The 21,660-nt window shown below is 37.5% G+C and overlaps 1 protein-coding gene across 1 annotated transcript in view; it reads right to left on the bottom strand.

Moving 5' to 3' along the window:
- Positions 1-18,406, bottom strand: part of LOC574629 (tetratricopeptide repeat protein 28) — a 42,558-nt gene extending 24,152 nt beyond the window's left edge. Inside the window, exons 1-3 of the mRNA XM_030991841.1 lie at positions 18,210-18,406; positions 8,519-8,666; positions 2,043-2,189 (exon numbers count right to left, since the gene is read on the bottom strand). Of these exons, the coding sequence (XP_030847701.1) occupies positions 2,043-2,189; positions 8,519-8,666; positions 18,210-18,236 (322 nt within the window). The 5' untranslated portion in view covers positions 18,237-18,406. The remainder of the gene's footprint in view (positions 1-2,042; positions 2,190-8,518; positions 8,667-18,209) is intronic.
- Positions 18,407-21,660: the final 3,254 nt, after the last annotated feature.

Genomic DNA, 21,660 nt, shown 5'->3' with positions numbered 1-21,660 from the left:
GATGATGCATGAAGGAAGGAGATAGAAAATGGTGTCAGGAGTGGGATCGGATGACTCTGATGGTCATCGTCATGGTGATGCTGATGGTCATCGCCATAGTGATGCTGATGCAAACCTGCGGCCGACATCTTGAATATTCACAAACATGCAGGTGATTGAAATGATCCGGCAATGGAAATGGACGAGGGTGTAATTTAAATTCCATAATCTAATAAAACTGAGAACATTCTGATGTATTACTATCTGTTATAGCCATATATATCAATCCTTGTTTAAACTGCTGTGGAAGTAAATTTGGCACTTTAGAATGATGAACTTCAATTATTTTCTGAAATTGACAAATGATTCCAATTAGTAATGGAGGACAACATTCATTACATCAAGGTTGTTTCACATAAAAAAAAAATTATGATTTATAGTCCCTAGCTGACAGTCATGCAAAAGTATCCATTTTTCATCACCTGAAACGTGACCCCACAATGAGTACACGTACTGTTTAGAGCAACTAACTACCAACTACCCCCCTCCCGATCCCAAACATAGAAATTCATTTAATGATAACAGTAGATGATAAGCAGTAAATCATAGGTATTGTGAAATAATATAAGACCTCTAGGGAAATCATGAAGTCCTTAACAGCCCGAAAAAGAAATTTGATCATCACCAAATTACGAGTATGTAAGCCTACGTTATACAGGCATGTCTGTAAGTGCATTTTTTTTTGTAACCATCGTTACCATCCTTATTCCAAAATTCTGCTTCTGTAACGTTGTTCCGGTATACATGTATATGTAAATGTATTTGCTTTACAATATATATCTGACTACTGAATGAAAAGGACATTAACTCATTTAGACTAACCTTATTAAAAACCCGAGTCCTACAAAACTATGAGAGCAATAATAGATTTTGAAGATTCAGCATTCAACTACCTTTAATATTAAAAAACTGAAATTAAGTAATATGAATTTGTCCTCTCTTATAATCTCATTATTGGTTGCTCAAAAACAAAAGCAAAACAGAAATTAAAAATCTGCTCCATCAAAAAGCACAGAATGAGATCTAGAATCCCCAAGAGGCTCCCTGTACACATGCCCCTCCCCCCCCCCAAAAAAAAGATTAAATTTGGCCCAATATATAAACCCGGAGCCCCTGGGAGAAAAAAATAGTGTGGATATATACCTGCCTTCTAGTAGATTGGTAAAAAATTAGAGAAAATTTTGTAATAATGAAATAATATGGAGTAAGCCAAGGGCATGCATTATTTGAATATAAATGGGCCATTAGGTTCTAACAGTAGATGGTATGTGAGGTAAGACAATGTTTTTAATGGAATTTGACATGCTCTGATAGCTGATAATGAGAATAAATTGATTAGGAACTTTTTTCTCTCACTATCTTTCATACACCATCGCTCTATTCTCACACTTTCTGTCTGTCTGTCTGTCTCTCTCTCTCTCTCTGTCCGTCTCTGTCTTGTCTGTCTGTCTCTCTCTTCCTCTCTCACACTTTTACAATTTTTAACACAAATATCCCTCAAGTTGTTCCTTTCATACAAAAAAAAAGTAACTTGATATAAAACTCCTTGATATTTACAACATTCACCTCTTTGTCACTCACCCCGTAGCTGCTAAGCTTCAGCTATAAAACAAAGACTGTACTTGAATTTTACATAAAGTTTTAAAAATAAATACCCAAGATGGAACAAAAGTGAATTGAAATGTCAATTTATATCACTTTCGAAAGAAAATGTACGTACTAGGGTTTGGTCCCTCTGTACTTTTTATAAATGAAATCTCATTTTCCAATAATGACATTTGTCATAATTATCATCAGTGTAATAATAATAATATCCATTTCTTATAAAGTGCTTTACTAGTTCAACATAACCGACCAAAGCGTTTACAATAGTTAGTATTTAGTTTAACGAGACTCCCTTAGCATTAACCACTCTTATCATACAAATTCATAACAAGTTAAAGGCATAAATATTCTTAATGAATGAACACCCAATCACAAACAGACAACAACAACAACCTTACCTATCTTGAGTGCAGACTCCAGAACGACCAATGAGGATGCATGATAGCCGGCGGCTAGGAGCTCTTGACCAATCACGGAGATGATTACAAACGGACTCTTATCCAGGTTCATAGAGACTAGCTGCTTGTAGGTCGGCTCGAAGTTGTCTGAATTTAGATGTGGAGAAAAAGGAGAATGATATTGGGTTAGATTGAAGTCTCACAACTGTGTTGGAAAGGGACATTGAGTTACAATCAAATAAAAATAAGAATAAGAATGAGAATGAATACAGACTTTGTTTTAGGTGTCCAGTTCACGAATATGAAATTAGGGTTTTGAAACAAGCATTTCTCAAGCGATAGGACTTTGATGGAAATAATCTTGTATCGCACGTCACTCACATAGATAATCAGCATATTTAGAAAGATTAAGACTTTATAACCAGCTTATTTATACCAAATGTAGGAATAGAAGTTGGCATGGTTTGTATTTTTGTTCTCTTACAAAATATAAGCAAACTGTACCAAAATGTGGACACAATTTTAAGGCAAGTTGTTTAAAAAAAATCTTATATTGAACATAAGAGTCATTCGTACTTCTTCACATTGAAATATATAAAATGAAAAATAAACAGCATTTCATATTGTTATTGTATTATGAATATAATCGTAATGTTGCCGAGAGATATTTTTTTTCTGCTTGTCGGTAAAATCATAGTGAGCTCCCCCGCCCCGCCCCCCCCCCATATTTGTTCACATTTAAATATGTTTAAAATGAAAAATAAACAGCATTTCATATTGTTATTGTTATTATAAAGATAATCGTAATGTTGCCGAGAGATATTTTTTCTGCTTGTCGGTAAAATCATAGTGAGCTCCCCCGCCCCGCCCCCCCCCCATATTTGTTCACATTTAAATATGTTTAAAATGAAAAATAAACAGCATTTTATATTGTTATTGTTATTATAAAGATAATCGTAATGTTGCTGAGAGATATTTTTTCTGCGTGTCGGTTAAAATCGCGGTGAGCCAGCCCCCTGCAGGCTAGGCAGTTTCAATCCAATCAGAAGAAAAAGCCAGATACCCTTTCATTCTCCAGCTTTTCTCTTCCCCCAAGGGAAAGCAGGAGAAAAATTCTATGAATTGTGGTAATCACTTGAATCCCGTGAAAAGCCACAAAACTAAAAAAGTAACTTTATGATTTTCATTTCATTTCACTTTGGTGGTTTTCACTTTTCGTTCAGGGAGAGAGCCACAGGGAGAAAATGCAGTGGGACTAAAGAAAGAAGTGAATGCCTCTTTTTGGCAAACCAAAACAACTAAATTCAAAGAGTTGACCAGCGTGCCTGGATTAGCATGTATATTATTTAAGTATACATTTAGTAGAAGGGTACAAATGCATTTTTTTTTGTATTTTTAAATTTTTTAATAAAATGGTAACAAAATACAGTAGAGTACAGTCAAACCTGTCTATAAAGGTCACTCGGGAGAAACAGAGAAAGTGGCCACTGTCAACAGGTGGCCTTTCTAGACAGGGTCTACAACATACAATTCTTTCTCAAGGGTGACAAACACATGTCCACTATAGACAGGTGGCCTTTACAGACAGTTACAGACAGTTTTTACTGTATTTAAGACTAAACAATGTTTTAAGCCTCGGTCACAAATACCGTTACGGGCTGCTACGAAGGCTTTTCAGACAATGGAAAAACAGGGAGATTCGTACGAAATAATCGTTCTTATGAACCTTTGTGACCGTAGCTTTACATATTTGATGACACAAAGACAATACATGGATGGAAATGTGTGGTGTAGATGTAGTAAATATGATATTTAAAAACTCCAAATATAAAAAAATCCCCAAGACTTTCAAAATATCCAGGCTACTTAGTTGTAGCTTTGTCCATTATCTACTGACAAGTGCGAACATTACAACGATGTACTATGTAATCCCAACACAGTTTCTATGGGAGATAAAATAGGGTATTGAACTTCGCCTCAAGTTGATTTCTCACAAGTCATTTACGATCGTGTTATGTACATTTCGTAAAGTACATCCACTAGCCATGCATCTGTTTATGCCCTACTGCTTGGCACACAACAACCTCCAGACAGCAAATAATAAAAGAAAAATTCTTTAGACAGTTGACAAGCATATCTTGATCAGCATGTCAATGTGTTTGGCGCCACAAGGATGTTAACTGTGTGTTAAAGTATATGAATAAAAGCCCTTCTGGCTCCAAACACACAATGTACATTTGGAGATGTTTTAATCGCACTTCCCCATTCCATTTTTGCAGCAAAAGTCCATAAATCGACTTCATAAATGTCCGATCGCTCATGAATTAAACAATTCAGCCATCATATCCCCCCCCCCCCCCTTTAGAGTGCATCTATGAAGTCATAAATATTTGAACACATGAACCTTGCTTTGGGGGTCTGGGAGATGGCAATTTCCTTGCTCACTCGCTCGACTCTTTAGGGGCTTGCAATTCTACATTGTCGATCAATGATACATGATAAGCAGTAGAGTACAGAGGAGGCATTAAAAACAGGTTCATCGTAAATTTCAAACTCAACGAACTGCCTCAAACTACTGGAACTGTGAATTTTGAAAGACATGAAGAACAAAATTGTCTTCTGGCGTCAGAATTTAAAGGACAAGTTTCTTTCCAGCATGAGGTACAAAATCATAATAATATTCTTGATTAGCAATCTATATTTATGTTTGTCTTGTTTTGTGATGTTTCTTCTTTAAACCATTTTCATTGTTCTAATACCCATCTAGCCCTGCAATAGAATCACCTAGCACAGATTTATATTATTTATATCATATTATTCTGATTTTCTTATTGTTTACAGGAATGATTGTTTACAGGAATGATTGATTCATCAACTAATGGCTTGCCTTAAAATTCATCCATTTGATAATGATCTATAACCATTAATCTACACTAGTTAGAAACAATTTTATTGTTCTTAATTCCCTAATGAATATGCTCGCCTTATAAAGTTATCTGCCTCTTATTATCATTATCAATATATTTGGTAAACAGTCATCTATGGCTTTTGTATGAATTCTGTCGATGACATAGATTTTCAGTGAAAGTACAAGTACCATAAAATTTAAAAAACGCACACACAGACACACACAAAAAAGGGCAATTTCTATCAGTACAATAACACAATACATACCCAATGCCAAATTTAATTGCTACTTTTCTTCCTACAAATGGAAAATGCATTATGTAAAGGAAAATAATATATTTTCAAGACCATGTAGACATGTAGTAAGTAGGGCTCACATGCCTTGGATATTGTTTGTGTAAGTTGCAGTGCTTGGCAACTGACACTATTCCGTTTCCGCAGCACGGATCACCTTACGCGTAGATTTACCCAATCATTCCGCTAGCTTGGGGACAGATCAACAAATAATTTGATTGCTTGCGACACTGTTATTATTATTAAGAGTGGCGAGAGTTGTAATGACGAATCGAATCGCCACTGAGAGTGAGAGAACAGACTTTACCATGGCATACATCCAGATCATTTCTTGAATGTCTGTAGATTTATGTATTGTTTAAAAAAATGATCATTGTCAATGAAGTATGTTGTGCTACATATTTGGGGTTTCATGCCGCTATATAATGTATTCAAACTTATCAGTTTCGTGTTTGTTTCAGTAAAGAGATATTGTATGTTTGAATAACACACTACTCACTAGATAATGAGAAAGGCAACTTGTGACTAGAGTAGTCAATGCTCTCTCTCTCTCTCTCTCACACACACACACACACACTCACACAATTGTACAAGTTTACTCTGAGTTGAACCAGCCTTATGGGCCTTGATATAAGATCTCACCCCCCCCCCCCCCACCCCCCGAATGCTCTATAGAATCCTAAACCACTTGATTCTTGAATATCTCATTTTGACTTTTGGGTGTATATGTCTTCATCCATATCCAATTCATTTTTTTTTTGTGAGTGGTTCCATTCAACTGAATATGATAGTGACAGATTCCTACATAGCCTCGCTGCGTCCATACAAATTGGTGACCTTACATGTAATTCATAAGATATAAAAAATATATAAAATAAATCCTAATTGTTACTATTAAAAAATATCCTGTCCATTTTTTTTTCCTTCTGTTTTTTTCCTAATTCTTTGTGGCTTTCCTTCAAGGGATTAGGGAGAAAGGGAAAATCCCTCATCTGACACCTTTGTCTTGTGCTATATGAGCAATGGCTTCAATAATCTAAAAAGAAAAACCATCTGCTCTTTTTCTTCAAGGTGTAATTATCATAAAAATGAATATGTTATTGTCCCAAACTCTTGCATGCAATTTTTTTTGTTCAATTCAGTTGGCTCGAGAAGCCGAAATAATGTCAGCTGAGCACAAGAAGGGCAATCATGTCATTTGCACACAGCTAATGCCTTACTGACTCTCAGCAGACGATATCATCTGTTTGGAACCATAAGGGCATCAACTCATATACTTTAATACAGAGTTAATACCCTTCTGGCTCTGAAAAACCAACAATAAGTGCCAGTAATGTTTCTGAGTGGTGCAGTCTTCAATATGAAATCCAAACAGAATTATAGACAGACGCACAGCAAATTATTAAAAATAGAATTCATGTGAAGGCTTATAAAGAGGTAGCAAAGAAAATGAAGAGCCAAGACAAGGAGAAAGGACATGGGAAGATGGAGAGAGGTGGGAGCACATTGATCACGGGCAATTTCCACTCCATTTCATGTTGACATTACCTGGAGGCATACATTAACCTAATCCATCAAATGTGCATTCATGATGAATACATTCTTGTATCTGGAACATCCTCTCCCCTTTGTGCTTGTATTTCATGCTTATTTCCACTTTCACTGTGCCATCTGCCTTATGTTTGTGTGTGATTTCTTCATCTATGATGGTGCTGTCTGGGTTTTTATAATTTCTTCACTTTCTGCTCAGCTTCACAATTTTTATTTTTAAATCCTGCCTCTCCCCCTTTTCTGGCTCTTCATCTACCTTTAACTATCCTTCCCGTTCTCTCTGAAATTTCTCTTTTTTTATTATCCTCCACCCTTTCAATCATTCCTTTGACAGCTTAACCTTTCATTTCCGTCAATTTTCTTCCTGAATTTTTTTCTTATTTGATTAAAATATCCCTCTTTCTCTACATAAATGTATTTGCTTCTTATAGTTTCTTTTCCCCTCCCTTATTAATCTCTTTGTCCCTTACAACCCCCCCCCCCTCTCTCTCTCTCTCTAATGTCTTCTTACTACAATTTATATCTGTTGTTAATTATCTCAATCCCTCACTCTATCTTTCTTTCTCTATCTCCAACATTCTCTCATTCCAGTCGGACAGGCCCATCATTAAACTACCTATAGTTGGACAGAACATTTCAAAATGAACCAAAACCTTTTGCATTTAGCTAAAGGATTGCCTTACATTATTGGATATGTTATACCGGTACCTCCATCTGTCTGGATCATTGTATGCAACCTGGACCAGGTGTGAATTTGGTCCAAGACCTCGGTCGGTATCATGTGGTCATTTATGTGTCACATGACCTCTAGGCAATAATGATTGCGGAAATGTTCCTGTACTATTTAGTTAGTTATATTAGTTTCGTTTTTAATTGACTACAGAGGAACTACATTTTTAATCATGCAGCACATTTTTCTTTCTCAGTTACTTTTGATGTAGCTGATTTATTTACACACACATACATACACATACAGACAATTTTTTTCTTCTCAAAGATGACTTAAGTTGTCACTTTGTGGTACCAAAAGGTTAATAATGAAACTTGGATTGGTAACTCTAGTTTAAGAAAACCAAATGATTAGTGAGTATATGTTAGCAATCTATATTTGTAAACAAAACCTTTGACATCTTTTGAAAACAATAACAAGAATTACCACTAACTTCTTAAATGCACCCTCTTTCAATACTAAAATATCATCATTTCCTTTTAGGATTCCTGGAAAGCCTTTTATCTCACATTCAAAGACAGACCGATAGAACAGAAATTCTTCTACTTCAATAAACAGGTAAAAATAAGTGGTACTTAAAGAGAACTAATTAAAGAGATTGGGTATCTTTGTCTCAGATTCTGAAACAATATCCTGGATTAAGCTCATGCTGCAATAATTATAAACCTTGAGGTCAGTCTGGGATCACATGACTTTTACAAGCCGATCGCCTGTCTGATTATCAAGATATCTATGATTGGAAATCGAAATTTCAAAAAAAGTTTTCCTAACGGTTTTCATAACACTAGAGTCTATTATGGAAAATGAGTATGGTAAAACCGGTCACTCAACACTTTTTTGAGGCACTTCATGATCATTTTGAAATGCAATATTTTAGAGCTTCAATATTACATTATATCACAGACACTGATAACACGTAGAGTCGTGCATCTGAGATTTAACATTGTCAAACAATGCCTTTAAGATGCAACACGCAAGATAAACAAATTGTTACCTTTGAGTGGTGACTTGACAGCCGCTTCCACAAGACCAGCCAGGAGCTGAAGACTCTTGGGATCCTGGGCCAGACCGGAGGAAAATGCAGCCAACGCATCGGCATGGCGACCAAGACACTGCAGGGCCACACCCTGACGATAATAGGCCTGGAAAATGAAAGAAAAAGGAAGAAATCACAGGTTTAGATGGTATAGTTCAACGTGTCTTGAATTAACAGGTTTGAGGTAACCTATGTCACACATTTTGGGATGCTCTTCAGCACCATGCAGGACAAGGCTGATATTAGGGTGATGACCAAGACACTGTAGGGCAACACCCTGATATAATAGGCTTGGATATCGAAAGAAGAGAATTATGATTTCAGATGCTGATGCAGGAAATGTTAATAGGAGTATTCGTAGGATAACCTGACAATCAGGCATGCCCTGAAAATAATAGCATGTGACCATACAATGCTAAAAATGCTTTTATTTTTTCTTGATGTAGTGCTACATGATTTTTTAATGAAAAAGATTCATCTCCAAAACTCTCTGGCATGTAATTTTGAAGGCATTGCTGTAACACTCAAAGTACTGCGGAGTTAAGCCCTTTTAATAATTACCCTGCATAAAAATAACAAAATGTTAGATAACAAAGGCCAAACATATTTCTGCCAACATGATGTGTCATTAAAGCTTAATTTACAAATTACAACATAGTACAACATGCCATTACCAAGGCAACTGCAAGGCCATACTCTGGCTATAATTCTCTTTGAGAAAAAAAATGGAAGAAAATTATAATTTAAGAGTATAGGAATAATGAGTGATGCTATCTGGGAGTTAACTTTACAAAGCACGTCATGAGATAATTATTGGCAAGGTGTTGGCATAGCAACAGATACAATTTACGACCTTCCATTGTGATAGTAGGCTCGTGAAAAAGATATCTTGCATCTTAAGATTTCACTAGGAAATCATGGGAACACTATCAAATGATTCACAAGGCCATTTAAATTGTACATTAAAAATGATAAAAAGATAAACAAAACATCCAGGAGAGATTATTTTGTTTGAATTATTGTTCATAATTTCATATCAAAATCTCATTTGCATAGAAAAGACAAAAGTAGATGAAGTTAATCCTTATTATGCACCATTATTATGAAACTTTCAACCTATTCTTCACACTAATTCCAATGAACAGTATTCCACTTGTATATGGCATAAAGATAGTTAATAACATTAATTTACATCTTGTGCATTACTTGCTAAATTGTGTTCTTCAAAATCTATTGCACAATGCAACAAAATCTTTGAATGTTATACTTGACCTTCAAAGAAAAGGCTTTTGAATTCAGGTTTGTGAATTATTACTCCACATTTCACACAAGCATGTTGAATTACTTTCCATTTTCTTATCACGGCGTCATCTCTTCAAAGATTGATACGCGCATCACAAACTAGCTCGGACAGGCGCAAATTAGCCAGCTATTTTCCAAATAGCGGCATATTTCGGTAACAAGACCAAATTTCTCAGGTTTTTTTCTAGACCAAATATTGTGCTAATTGCAACTGCGGGCTGATGGAGACAGGCCTAATGACCTAAATTCGAAGGAAAAAGAAGTGTCTTTAATTATTTTCCGTATCTTATCGCAGCAGTCGTCCATCTTCTAAGATTGAATAATCTAGACGAGACATTGACCTAAAATCGAAAGAGACTGTCGGGACAGCTTCTGCTTAATGGAATCGAATTGCAAGTAAATTGAGCCCCTGTCTTGTTTAATCTAATTCCCGGTAGACTGATTCGCTACAAGTATAAGGCCCCATCTCTCACACATACTGTACCACTGATTACAATTTGGTCGGATGAGAGACAAAAGGGCATTAACACCATACTAACTGTTTCCCGTTTGGTATGAACATGGACCTTTAACATCGTTTGACTAACAAAACATGTAAAAGACTGCTTTGGTCTACTTCTACATTTTCAAACTTTGGAGCATATTTCCTGTTTTGAGCCAGAAAGGCGTCAACTCATACACTTAACACCCAGTTAACACCATTCTGGCTCTAGACAGATGATTTCAAGTTTTTGAGAGCCAGAAGACTATTAACTGTGTCTAAAAGAATAAGATTTAACACCCTTATGACTCCAAACAGACAATACAATGGCAGTCCAGAGAGTTAAAGGATGAGGGTTAACACCCCTCTGACTCTCAGCTGACAATATGTCATATCTCCTTCTATTCTCAGTGTCATTTGTGTCATGATGTCCAGAGTCCATTTTTGGAGAGGGGGGGGGGGGGGGGGGGGGATCCATCCATATTTGGTCAATAATCTCTATGGCCATTAAGATTTATAATGAAAGAATGTGAGAAGAATTTTCTATATTAGATTATGAATAGGGAAAATTACTCAAATTTCTCAAGTATAGCAAGGCAGCAAGAAGTATTATGTATTATCTCATACCATCTGTTCTTTCATGTCTATTATACTGAATTGACCAGAGGAGAAATAGAATGTTTAACAACACCCTTTTTGTTTTTCATATTATCAGCAAGATTGTGTGCTATCCACCGCAGTGCATACCATAATTACCAGGAGTGTAAGACATTGACTTTGTATATTTTTAGTGTTCCATTGTATGTGTGGTAGAGGATAGAAATGATATGATGAGCACTTAATCTCCAGCTAAAGCTACAGTCCCATATACGTCCCGGACCGTCCCGGACCATCCCGGACCCCATCCGGGGTGATCCGGGATTCGGTCCGTGTTGACACCGTGTTGGCACCGGGGTGGTCCTGGATGGTCCTGGATGGTCCTGGATGGTCCTGGATGGTCCTGGGCGGTCCGGGAGTCGACCCCGGATGTTTTTGACGGTCAAAAACTGCCGGGATGGTCCGGGACGGTCCGGGACAATAGTTTGATCTGGGGTGATCCGTGTAGCCACCGTGCTGGGTCCGGGGTCATCCGTAGTGGCACCGGGGCGGTCCGTGTTGATCCGTGGCAGTCCGGGAGTGAGTTATTGACCGCCCAGGACCATCCAGGACCATCCAGGACCATCCAGGACCATCCAGGACCACCCCAGTGCCAACACGGTGTCAACACGGACCGAATCCCGGATCACCCCGGATGGGGTCCGGGATGGTCCGGGACGGTCCGGGACGTATATGGGACTGTAGCTTAAAAGCATCACACTTTTTTGAACAAAACATCCCGGACCATCCCGGATCACCCCAGACCATGGTCCGGGATGGTCCGGAGTGGTCCGTGCTCGTCCGTGCTGGTCCGGCTTTATATGGGACTGGGGCTTAAGAGATGACCACAAATATTTTATCACGCTATCACTCAGATGACCATGTATGACCATCCCATCATCACAGAACCTGTCCATCTTAATCCCTCGAATATTAAAGACAGTAGCTCTAGGAAAAACTAGAACAAAAAGTTTGTAGGACACAAAGGGCAACTCCATGCTTTAGATTATGATATAATAATAATAGTCTTTTATATCATGTATTAATTTGGAGATAATGGTATACAATTTTCATCACTGTAATGTTTGAACGTTTTAAGTTCGGTGATTGACAAGGCTATTGATAATTAGGTAGATTTTTAAATATTTTTCTCTGTGATCATGTCTTTTCATAAAAACTTACAACATGCATTCATGGTAAGATTGTGGGGCAGGGTACATTAGCCATTAAATGATTTTTTTTTTTCTTAAATGACTAAGCGTGGGAAAATCATGAATGCACATTGATAAGAGACATCAAATCATCATGTATGATGTTCTGGTAATTTTTCTTTAGCTGTGAGTCAAAAGAGCATTATCACTATAAAAGAAAACTAATGCACTCAAGCTCTTCGCATGTACATTCTAATCTCCATTCTCCAACGTTGTCACCTTACAAGCAGGTGCAGATGTAAACAAAGCAAAACAATACAAAAAAAGGGATAATGGATGTACATAGCGTTATAATAATCGATAAGTCACGTTCGGCGTAGGGTTGATCTTTGTTAGAATCGTGCCAGGGCGTTGACTGAAAATCACGGAATCCATAATGGAAAGTCAGAGTCGTAGATGATGAGCTGCGCAAGGTTATTAGTGGTGCATTTACACGATCGTAAATCTATTTTTTATCTAGCCTTTTTATTGATCACGAATTACCCCAGCTATGACGATCAGGTCATAAAAGACAGGGAAATTGTTAGTATTTGACCTAATTTGACTTGCCTATATTTTAGCCATAAAAAAATACAAGTTAAATGATAGATGGTACTTTCACTCTAATATAGATCTATTTCTTTTTCGCCCTACTTATTGCTAATAAAAAAAATAAAAAATGTAATCAAGTCAAATGACAGGTGAATCAGTGATAAATGACCTAAATTTATTTTCAATATGTTACACATTATGAAACTTATTTCAACAAGTGCAAATTTTTTTTTTTTTTCTTTCTTCATGCTGATTTCTTCACGGTTAAAAGTACTAATCAACTTTTGAAATACATGGTGAAAAACATCTATCCATAAAAGGTGAAGGAAAGCAAGATTAAATGGGAGGCAAAAATTGAGAGGACTTCTTTGAATGTACTCATTGTTATCATGATATCAGCAATTTACAGGGTCATTCATACTATGGTACAAATAGAATTCTCACCTTTTCTATCAAGATATTTTTGTGACAGTTTTCTTTGTAAATTTCAGAGATGTTTATTCCTTCAATACATTCTCAGACAAATCAATAAACAATTAAAACTTCTTTCAGCACAATGTCCAAATGTTTAACGATATCATTTAATGATTTAATCTTTGAAAATCGATCTTAAAATAAGAATGGGATAGTGTGAAAGCCCCCCAGGGAAGTCTGGAAGCCTACAAAAGTGTTATGGGGGTATTGTGATTATCAGATGGGGACTCTTCGCCCCCCTTAGCAGGGGGTATCAAGTTCATCAATGAATCCACAATCAGGCTTTTACGATGACGCTATAAATGATGACCTCTATAGATGTGCTACATGTCAAACTTGAATGCCATCCGGTATTGATTGAAATAAAAAAGAACATTGTGAAGTTCTACAATCACTGCATGAGTGCCAGCAAGAAGACGCCAACAAGAGTATTACTGTGTAGGGAGAGGAGTCAAAACTGAAATCTATCTGGTATACATTTATTGAAAGGATAAAAGAATAATGTGATGTTGTTTAATCGTCGAGCTTGGGAGAAGACGCCAGAAGGAGTTAATTTGTAGACGACAGAGGTGCGAAGGATTATCCTCACAGACATCTACTACAAATATCAGAGCAGTGAAATTGCATTGTGCTGGTGATGGTGGTTATTGTGGTGTAGGAAAGAGACATTGACAATCATATCAATCTTTTAAAGTATTCAGCACTTGTCATAGATGCTCATTTAATACAATGTACATATATGTAGGGATAGTGCTTTTAGGTAATAATTCTGACCTAGTTTTCTGTATAATAGATCAATAAAATGCAGTACATGGTAGACTTTCAATATATAATTTGCTCATGTAGGCCAGTGTTTCAGGGCACATCGAAATTTGTAACTGTCCATTAATAAGCTGTCTGAATCAATTGCACAGCAAACAAAATAAAACAGCATAATCTCATTAGCAAAGGGATCGCTCAATTAATAAAATGTTATTTCATTACATACATGTACCTAATGTCAATTAAAAAGTAAAAAGAATTCAATTACGATTGATCCATGTTGCTTTTGATATTAACAGATGTTCACGGGTTTTGCCACAAAATATCTTCCCTTTCTTTTCCCCATTTCAGGACATAATTATATTTTTACCAAATTGAGATATTCTGGCTTGGTTAGACGAAATTGATTTCCAGTCCCGATGACTAATAAAATTCAATTTCGGGACTGCATCTGCACCCTAATTGTCATGTTCAAGTGCTTTTTATTAAATTGTAAATTCATGTCATGAAATATTGATGATATGTTCACCACACTATTTCCGTCGTATAAATTGAGTGCCTCGTATTAAGTCTAACACTGAAGTAACCCAATATGGGCAAACTACAAAAAAAGTCAAGTTAATAGAAATTTAAAATGGGGTCCTTCTGACAGTTCATTTCATGTCAAATTGCATGGCTATCTTCCTTTCTCTCTATCTTACAACAAAACTTCCTATGAAAAATGTGACAGCAAAGACTTGCTATTCAACCTAACCCTTTCCCTCAAAAAAAAAATCCCTTCTTGTCCTTGTTGCAGGTTCTAGTTCTTTTTACCCACCCATCTTTATTCTCTTTTGCTCTTTCAGTTAAAAATCCTATTGCAAAGTATTATTATTATTTTTTTAATTTTTTTAATATATATTTTTTTTTGGGGGGGGAGGGGGGGGGGGTCAATATTTCCCCTTCACCATCCAATCTCCGTAACATCTGTTCAGAGTTCAGAGCCAGAAGAACTTAAACTCTGTTTTAAAGTTTATATGAGTTAACACCCTTCTAGCTCCAAACTGATGATTTCTTCTCTTTTTCATTAATAATCCTACTACCAAATCCAAATAACATATTTAAAGGTAAAGACCAGTTATGGTCATGCGATTGCATTGTGAAAGAAACGTTGTGGAATCGATCAGAAAAGGTTGATCATCTAGCATCTAGCATCTGCAAGGTTCTGGAATCATCAAAATGATAAGAAATTTGGCCCATTCTTCGTAAAGTTACAAGCACTATACACAGAAATATGTATATGGGACTACCCTATATCTCTCACAGACCAAATATATGAATTAGTAGGCGGTTTCCCTGCAAATTTTTTATCATCATGTATTAGTCAAAACATATTCTTTCACATGATTGGTAATGAGAGCTTCCATTTATTTTTTTGAAATTGGGGCGTTTCCAATACTGGTCTTTACCTTTAAATTTAAACAAGAATTTTTCTCACATCCCGGTACTGTAAAATGTTGCTATCCCTTCTACATTTTTTAAGGGCCCTTTCAACAAGTACTGCTCTCTGAGTAACTCAACACATTTGATGCTCCCAGCGCAAATAAATTACAGAGTTTAGGATTTCCTATAGTAAGAACGCCTCGCGTAGGTAAGCGCTCCTTAATTGAGATTGAATGGCCAAGTTGGCAACACCTCGGAGAGATTCCAATTCCCTACGACTTTTCGTCAATTTCCAAAGACTGTAACTCAAGATTTTTTTCCAACTATAAGAATGATAAGAGATAGCTTTGGTTTCTATCGGCTTTGAAACGGAAGCCAACGTTCAATACTAAATGTATTACTTGCAATAAAGAGACTTTCTGCGTAGCATTTGGTATCATGATTATACGTCTAAGAAATGCATTGCCTGACTTTTTGAGATAAAGCCTTATGAAGGAAAAAATAAGTTGCCTAAACCATTATCAAGATGCAACCAGGAATATCGCAGTGATAAGAATCGGGAGACTATCATCAATGCTCAATGCAACATATATGAGAGGTCAATTTATGGAGCGTAATATTTTTAGTGTGACTTTTCTCTCCACCCTTATTATTTTTTTTTTTGGGGGGGGGGGGGGTTGAAGAGGGCGAGTACCGGTGGAGAGACATGACCGAATGGATGTACGGTCATCAACCGACTTCAGTGTGAAAAGTGTTTTGTTGTTAAATTGATAATTATGAATAGATTACAGAATATCCCCTAGACAGGATTCCCTTATAGTAATTGCCAAATTAAATACTGATACAATCTCATGCCTTTTTACCTCTCAATAAAACTCATTATTACCATGCTTGTACCCATGATCAGGGAGGTATTTTCACTGAATAGACGGTAATTACAGGTGGAAGCCCTGAAAGCTCAGGTGTGCATTCTCAATTCCACACAGGTGAAGTAAAATTATCGTTTTTCGCCACCAAGAACCTGCTTATATCGCGTTCAAAAGCAATTAAACCTGCACACGGGATAGGCATATAATGAACACAAGGCCCCCAGTACGGCTACCTTTTTTTCTCAAATTTTTCAGGGACTGAAAGAGACTTCTAATGCCGATCATTTTGTGAGGTATTGTTGTTTGGCAGATTTGGAACAATTTCTGTTTGACACGAATCATTACATGGCAAATCGACTGAGTGACCTGACTAAGATGAATGTAAGTAAAGGGATTGCTGAACGGGTTAGCCAAAGGAACTTGGGTTTCATCCATTGGTTCAATAGAGTTAATTTTTACAGTATGATTTTGGCAGGTAATATTTTGTCTTTTACAGCTACAAGAGCATTAACACTGTGTTATTAAATACAAGAGTTCATGCCCTTCTGGCTCAAAACAGATGATTTAGTGTTGACACGACGATCTCATTCACCTTTAAATAACTTAGAATAATCTTTGTGTTTAAGACACAGAGAGATAGAGAGAGAGAGAGACACACACACACACACAGAGAGACAGGGAGACAGAGAGACAGAGAGAGAGACAGAGAAATAGAAAGAGAGACAGAGAAAGTGAGACAGACACAGAGAAAGAAAGAGAGAGAGAAAGAGACAGACAGACACAGAGAAAGAAAGAAAGAGAGAGACAGAGAGACAGAGAGACAGAGAAAGAGAAAGAGAGACAGAGAAAGTGAGACAGACACAGAGAAAGAAAGAGAGAGAGAAAGAAAGAGACAGACAGACACAGAGAAAGAAAGAAAGAGAGAGAGAGAGACAGAGAGACAGAGAAAGAGTAAGAGAGACAGAGAAAGTGAGACAGACACAGAGAAAAAAAGAGAGAGAGAGAGAAAGAAAAAACAGACAGACACAGAGAAAGAAAGAGAGAGAGAGAGAGAGAGAGAGAGAAAGAGAGAGAGAGAAAGATTGAGAGGGAGAGGGAGAGGGAGAGAGGGAGAGAGAGACCTGGATAGAAGGAGAGAGAGGGGAGTGGAATGACCAGCAAGACACACACGTTTTTTGAGTGTTGATTGATCATGTATGAATTACAAACCGGACATGAAGACTTGAAGTGAGTAGGTACTCATTATTGGTGTCGTGAACACCATCAAGCACTGCTACTACTACTACAAACAAGTTTCCAAATTTAGAGAAAAGTCAATTGGAAATAGAACACGATACCCGCTAACATGAGTGGAGAGCACTGTTTTGGCGTCCCTTTACAGCTTACATGTAAATATCGCATGTGGTTGGCTCTAATTAGTGTAGCAATACAATGGATGGTGAATTTGAGGGAACTAAATTGGAATTGTAACACTTGAGTTACGAGCATATGGAAAGTAATACCATTGCTTTGTACAGCTACTAGTTTACCACCAACTTACAATTAGTTGAATAAAACATGAATTCTTAAGTCTTTAAGCAGCTGCCCCCCCCCTCCCCCCCCCCCAAAAAAAGAAAAAAAAAGAAAGAAGTGTCAATTAAAAGAATTATGATTATAAATAGTTATTCACTACATAAATTGCAGATAATTATAATATCATTGTTGACCCCAATTCATGTACATTTAGCTGACAACCTTACGGCCATTTGCAGATGATATCATTGAGATGCCAAAGGTCGTTGTGTCTGGCTTTCATATAGCCTCTTGAGAATCAAAAGGACATTCACTGATATACTGTAATATAGGATTAATGCCTTTCTAGCTGGCTCTCAACAGTAAATATAACCATGAGCCAGCTAGAGACATTTTGTTCTTCGATCAATGCAACTTATTTGAGGTTTAGTTCACTTGTGAGATATTACCTTTTTTGCTGGCTGCCATTTCATCATGCTTGTGTATCAGGGGCCTCCTCGCTAGAAATCCTCTATCACAAACCATTGGCAACTATTGCAAATTGGCAACTATTGTAAGATAGTTTCTTCAAGAGTACCATCACCCCAAATTAAATAAATTTCCAGGTCATCTTTGTAGAATTCTGGACGGAAATTCTCTCATATTGCATCAGAGAAATTCATCGTGGAAAGAATTCATGCAGGAATCTGCTGGTGTTATCTGGTTTATTAAATTACAAGTTAAGGAAGTTGAAGATAAGCTTTGAATGAATAGATGAACAGAAGTGCGACACCAAATCACTCATCAGATGTGAACAAACACATGAAGTTAAATATGAATAAATCCAAAATATGATTCCAGCGGGAGAGTTTAGCGATGAATACAAACATCCAAGTAATACTCCAGCGATCAAAACATAATATGAGCTCCCCGGAGACACTCTTAAAATAAATTCCTGTCAGAGATGTATACACATGTCTCTCCAAATTCCATAACTCATGGATGTTGCATGAAAATGATTTTTCCAGAAACAATCAGCTTCGACACAGTCGACGACGTCAGAGAAGATGCAAGGTGTACGTGAGAAATGTGCTAACTCCCTCCACCTGATTGCACTAATGAAAGAAGCATCGGTATACACGTCATAACAAAACCCTTCCTCTAATGAAAAAATCTCATAATAAAGTACAAGGATTCAATAATATGGGTCTATTATGAAGAGAATAGCTAATCTGTAATCCACTATCTATGCTTTATCAGATGTCGGTGACACTGTCATGATGATGATCCAATAAAGAGGAGAAAGATATTGCACACAATGCGCTCGGTTGAGCGAAAGACTGAATGAGAGAGCCGTGAATAGGTCGTGCCGATGTATCAATCAGGGTATTATTGTCTCAGCTCCGAGGGCTAGCTGTCGCTCTGCGATTCCCCGGACCGTTCTGCTCCCCCTTTCTGCTCGAGTTCCCACCAATGCTCTATTCTGTGCTAATTCACACGCTGCCTCGAGTCGTGCTGGCTGCGACGAGATGACGGTGACGGCAGTGCATGTGATGAATGCTTTGAATCTCCCTCTCTTTCTCTCCCACTTGCTTTTCTCCGGCTCTCTCTCTCCGCAAGCGAGGCAGCTATAGTCTCTGCCTTGTATTCCCTAATCGCTCTCTCTCTCTCTTTCCCTCTGTCTGCTAAAACTTCTAGGTGTTGTTTAGATCAAGTCTCATGCTTTGAATATCCCTCTCTTTCACCCCTCTTGCTTTTTTATTCTCTTTCACTCTCTCTCTTCCTTTTCCTCTCTCCCTCCTGAAACCTTAGGTGTTGTTTAGAGACTCGTGCTGCTCAGCTCCATGGCGGAGCAGCCCCCAAGTGAGCGAAATGACTTTCTGCTTTCTTATACGATGACCTCGGGAGGCCGGCATCAATCAACAGTTACAGAATACTTGAGGAGCGGGTCATCGGGCGACCTGAGACAACCACGGCATCGGTGCTAGCAACCAAAGATGCTTCTCTGTCTCTCTCTCTGTCTCACTCCCATCTCTCTCTAGTCTCTACAAGTCTCTCATGATCAAACGTGTGAAGAGGCTCTCCTAGAAGTGTGACAAATTAACCTCATTTGCTTCCAACTTCTGTCTCTCTAGGTTTCTGGAGGCAGGCACAAGGAGCAGGGTTGGCATCCTAACCAAAGTGGGGCTCCTAGACGACAGGAAAGGGATAACTTGAGGTGTCAGGCACTAGGGAGATGGATGGAGAGGGTACTCCCGTCCAGAAAGCAATAAAACGCTCTGAGACACTACTGGCATCAGAAAAACACTACAAGCCCTCCCCTCGCTGAATGCTGAGTAGATAACATCCACAACACACTATCTGTTTGCATACTTCATGCTTGTGATTTGAATGGTATAAGCGGGGACGAGCTAGTCTTCAACTCCAGACAATCTTTGCAAACTGAAATATTCATCCACCTTTCCTCACAGAAAGACAACTTAATTGATCAGTTCCAAAATAGTAAACAATGCCTTAGATTACTGGAAATTACTGACATTCTGATCAATTATCCAATGTCAAATATATTTATGAAGGTTTGAGCTAGGAGCTTCAACGAGACTGAACTGGGCTTGATAACACAACTACATCTCTGCTTGCTTGGAGACTAATCTCAATTTTCATTGATAAAGAAACTCTTCAGCCAATCAGAGTGCTTGACTAATAAAGTGGCTCCAGTCTGCTATGGCACCAGCCTCAACTATCAATCAACAATCACAGAGAGCTAAACAAATCACAGAGTGACAATTAATGCTCCCGAAAGACAATTTTACAGAAAAGGGAAAAACAATGTTTTTTTAAATCAACAACAGGAACTCGTACAGAAACCAGAGAGAATAAAGTCAATGTAGGGAATAAGACATACAAAAGAGCACTTTAACAGAAATGATTTGATGCTGCTTTGATGTATGAAAGTGGAAAATAATATGTGAAAACTAAATTAACAAAACAGGACAAAATACTGTTTATCCATACAGATGAATCTTAAAAGGCATATTCAAAATAAATTCTAGTGAAAATTCAAAATGGACTTCTGTTACTTTATTCACAATTGACTCAATATTCCAATAAATATATAATACAGGATGCTTTTTGAAATGATCTATAGATATACACTGTATGCTCCTAAAATCTCTCTTATCTGAAACTTTTTTCGAGATCTCCTTGAAATAGCATGGCACAATTCCTAATTCTTCTTTTTTTCCTTTATAAAATATAGTCGATTTTCTGAAGGGACTGATGTCCTACAGGTTGTTACACACCTTAGCTAAACATGTGAACCTGGTCATATAAACAGAAACACGATCCAGACTTGAACTTAGTTCACAGATGTCGCTACATACCTCACATACTTTGAATTGCTAACCCTCATTGCGAGCAAAGAGTCACAAATTTTCAAGTTTCGGGTCGGAAAGCCAGACACAAACTTTATGATTCCTGCAACTACAGGTACATTTCTTACCTGTATGAAAGTCACTGCACATCTCTAAAGTATGTGACTGCAATATATCATTTTGCCATGAGGAGTTCTCAAAAGAGCATATCATTTCCAATTTTCCAAAACTCTGGTGATTCCTCACGCTGTTTGTAAACTTCAGTCTTTATTCGTTCTGTAGGAAACTGTACAAGGTAGCAATTACTAACACAAAGGCTTGTGTCATCCTACCAGGCCCCCATTTCTCTCCTGGGTATGGAGCGGCAAATGTAGATCAATGCCTGGGATCGAATCCAAGACCTTCACATTTCAAGTCAAGTGCTTAGGCAACTCGATTACGAGACCTCTACAGTTGCGATTCGAAAAAAAATCAAAGTGGGACATCTTCTACAGGGTGCAGATAGGAGCAACCATCTTGACAGTTCATGCTCTATCGATGATAGAAT

The sequence above is a fragment of the Strongylocentrotus purpuratus genome, unplaced genomic scaffold, assembly GCF_000002235.5.
Source record: "Strongylocentrotus purpuratus isolate Spur 01 unplaced genomic scaffold, Spur_5.0 spur5_scaffold_2, whole genome shotgun sequence".
Classification (NCBI taxonomy): Eukaryota; Metazoa; Echinodermata; class Echinoidea; order Camarodonta; family Strongylocentrotidae; genus Strongylocentrotus; species Strongylocentrotus purpuratus.
This window is presented reverse-complemented; position numbering and strand designations above follow the sequence as displayed.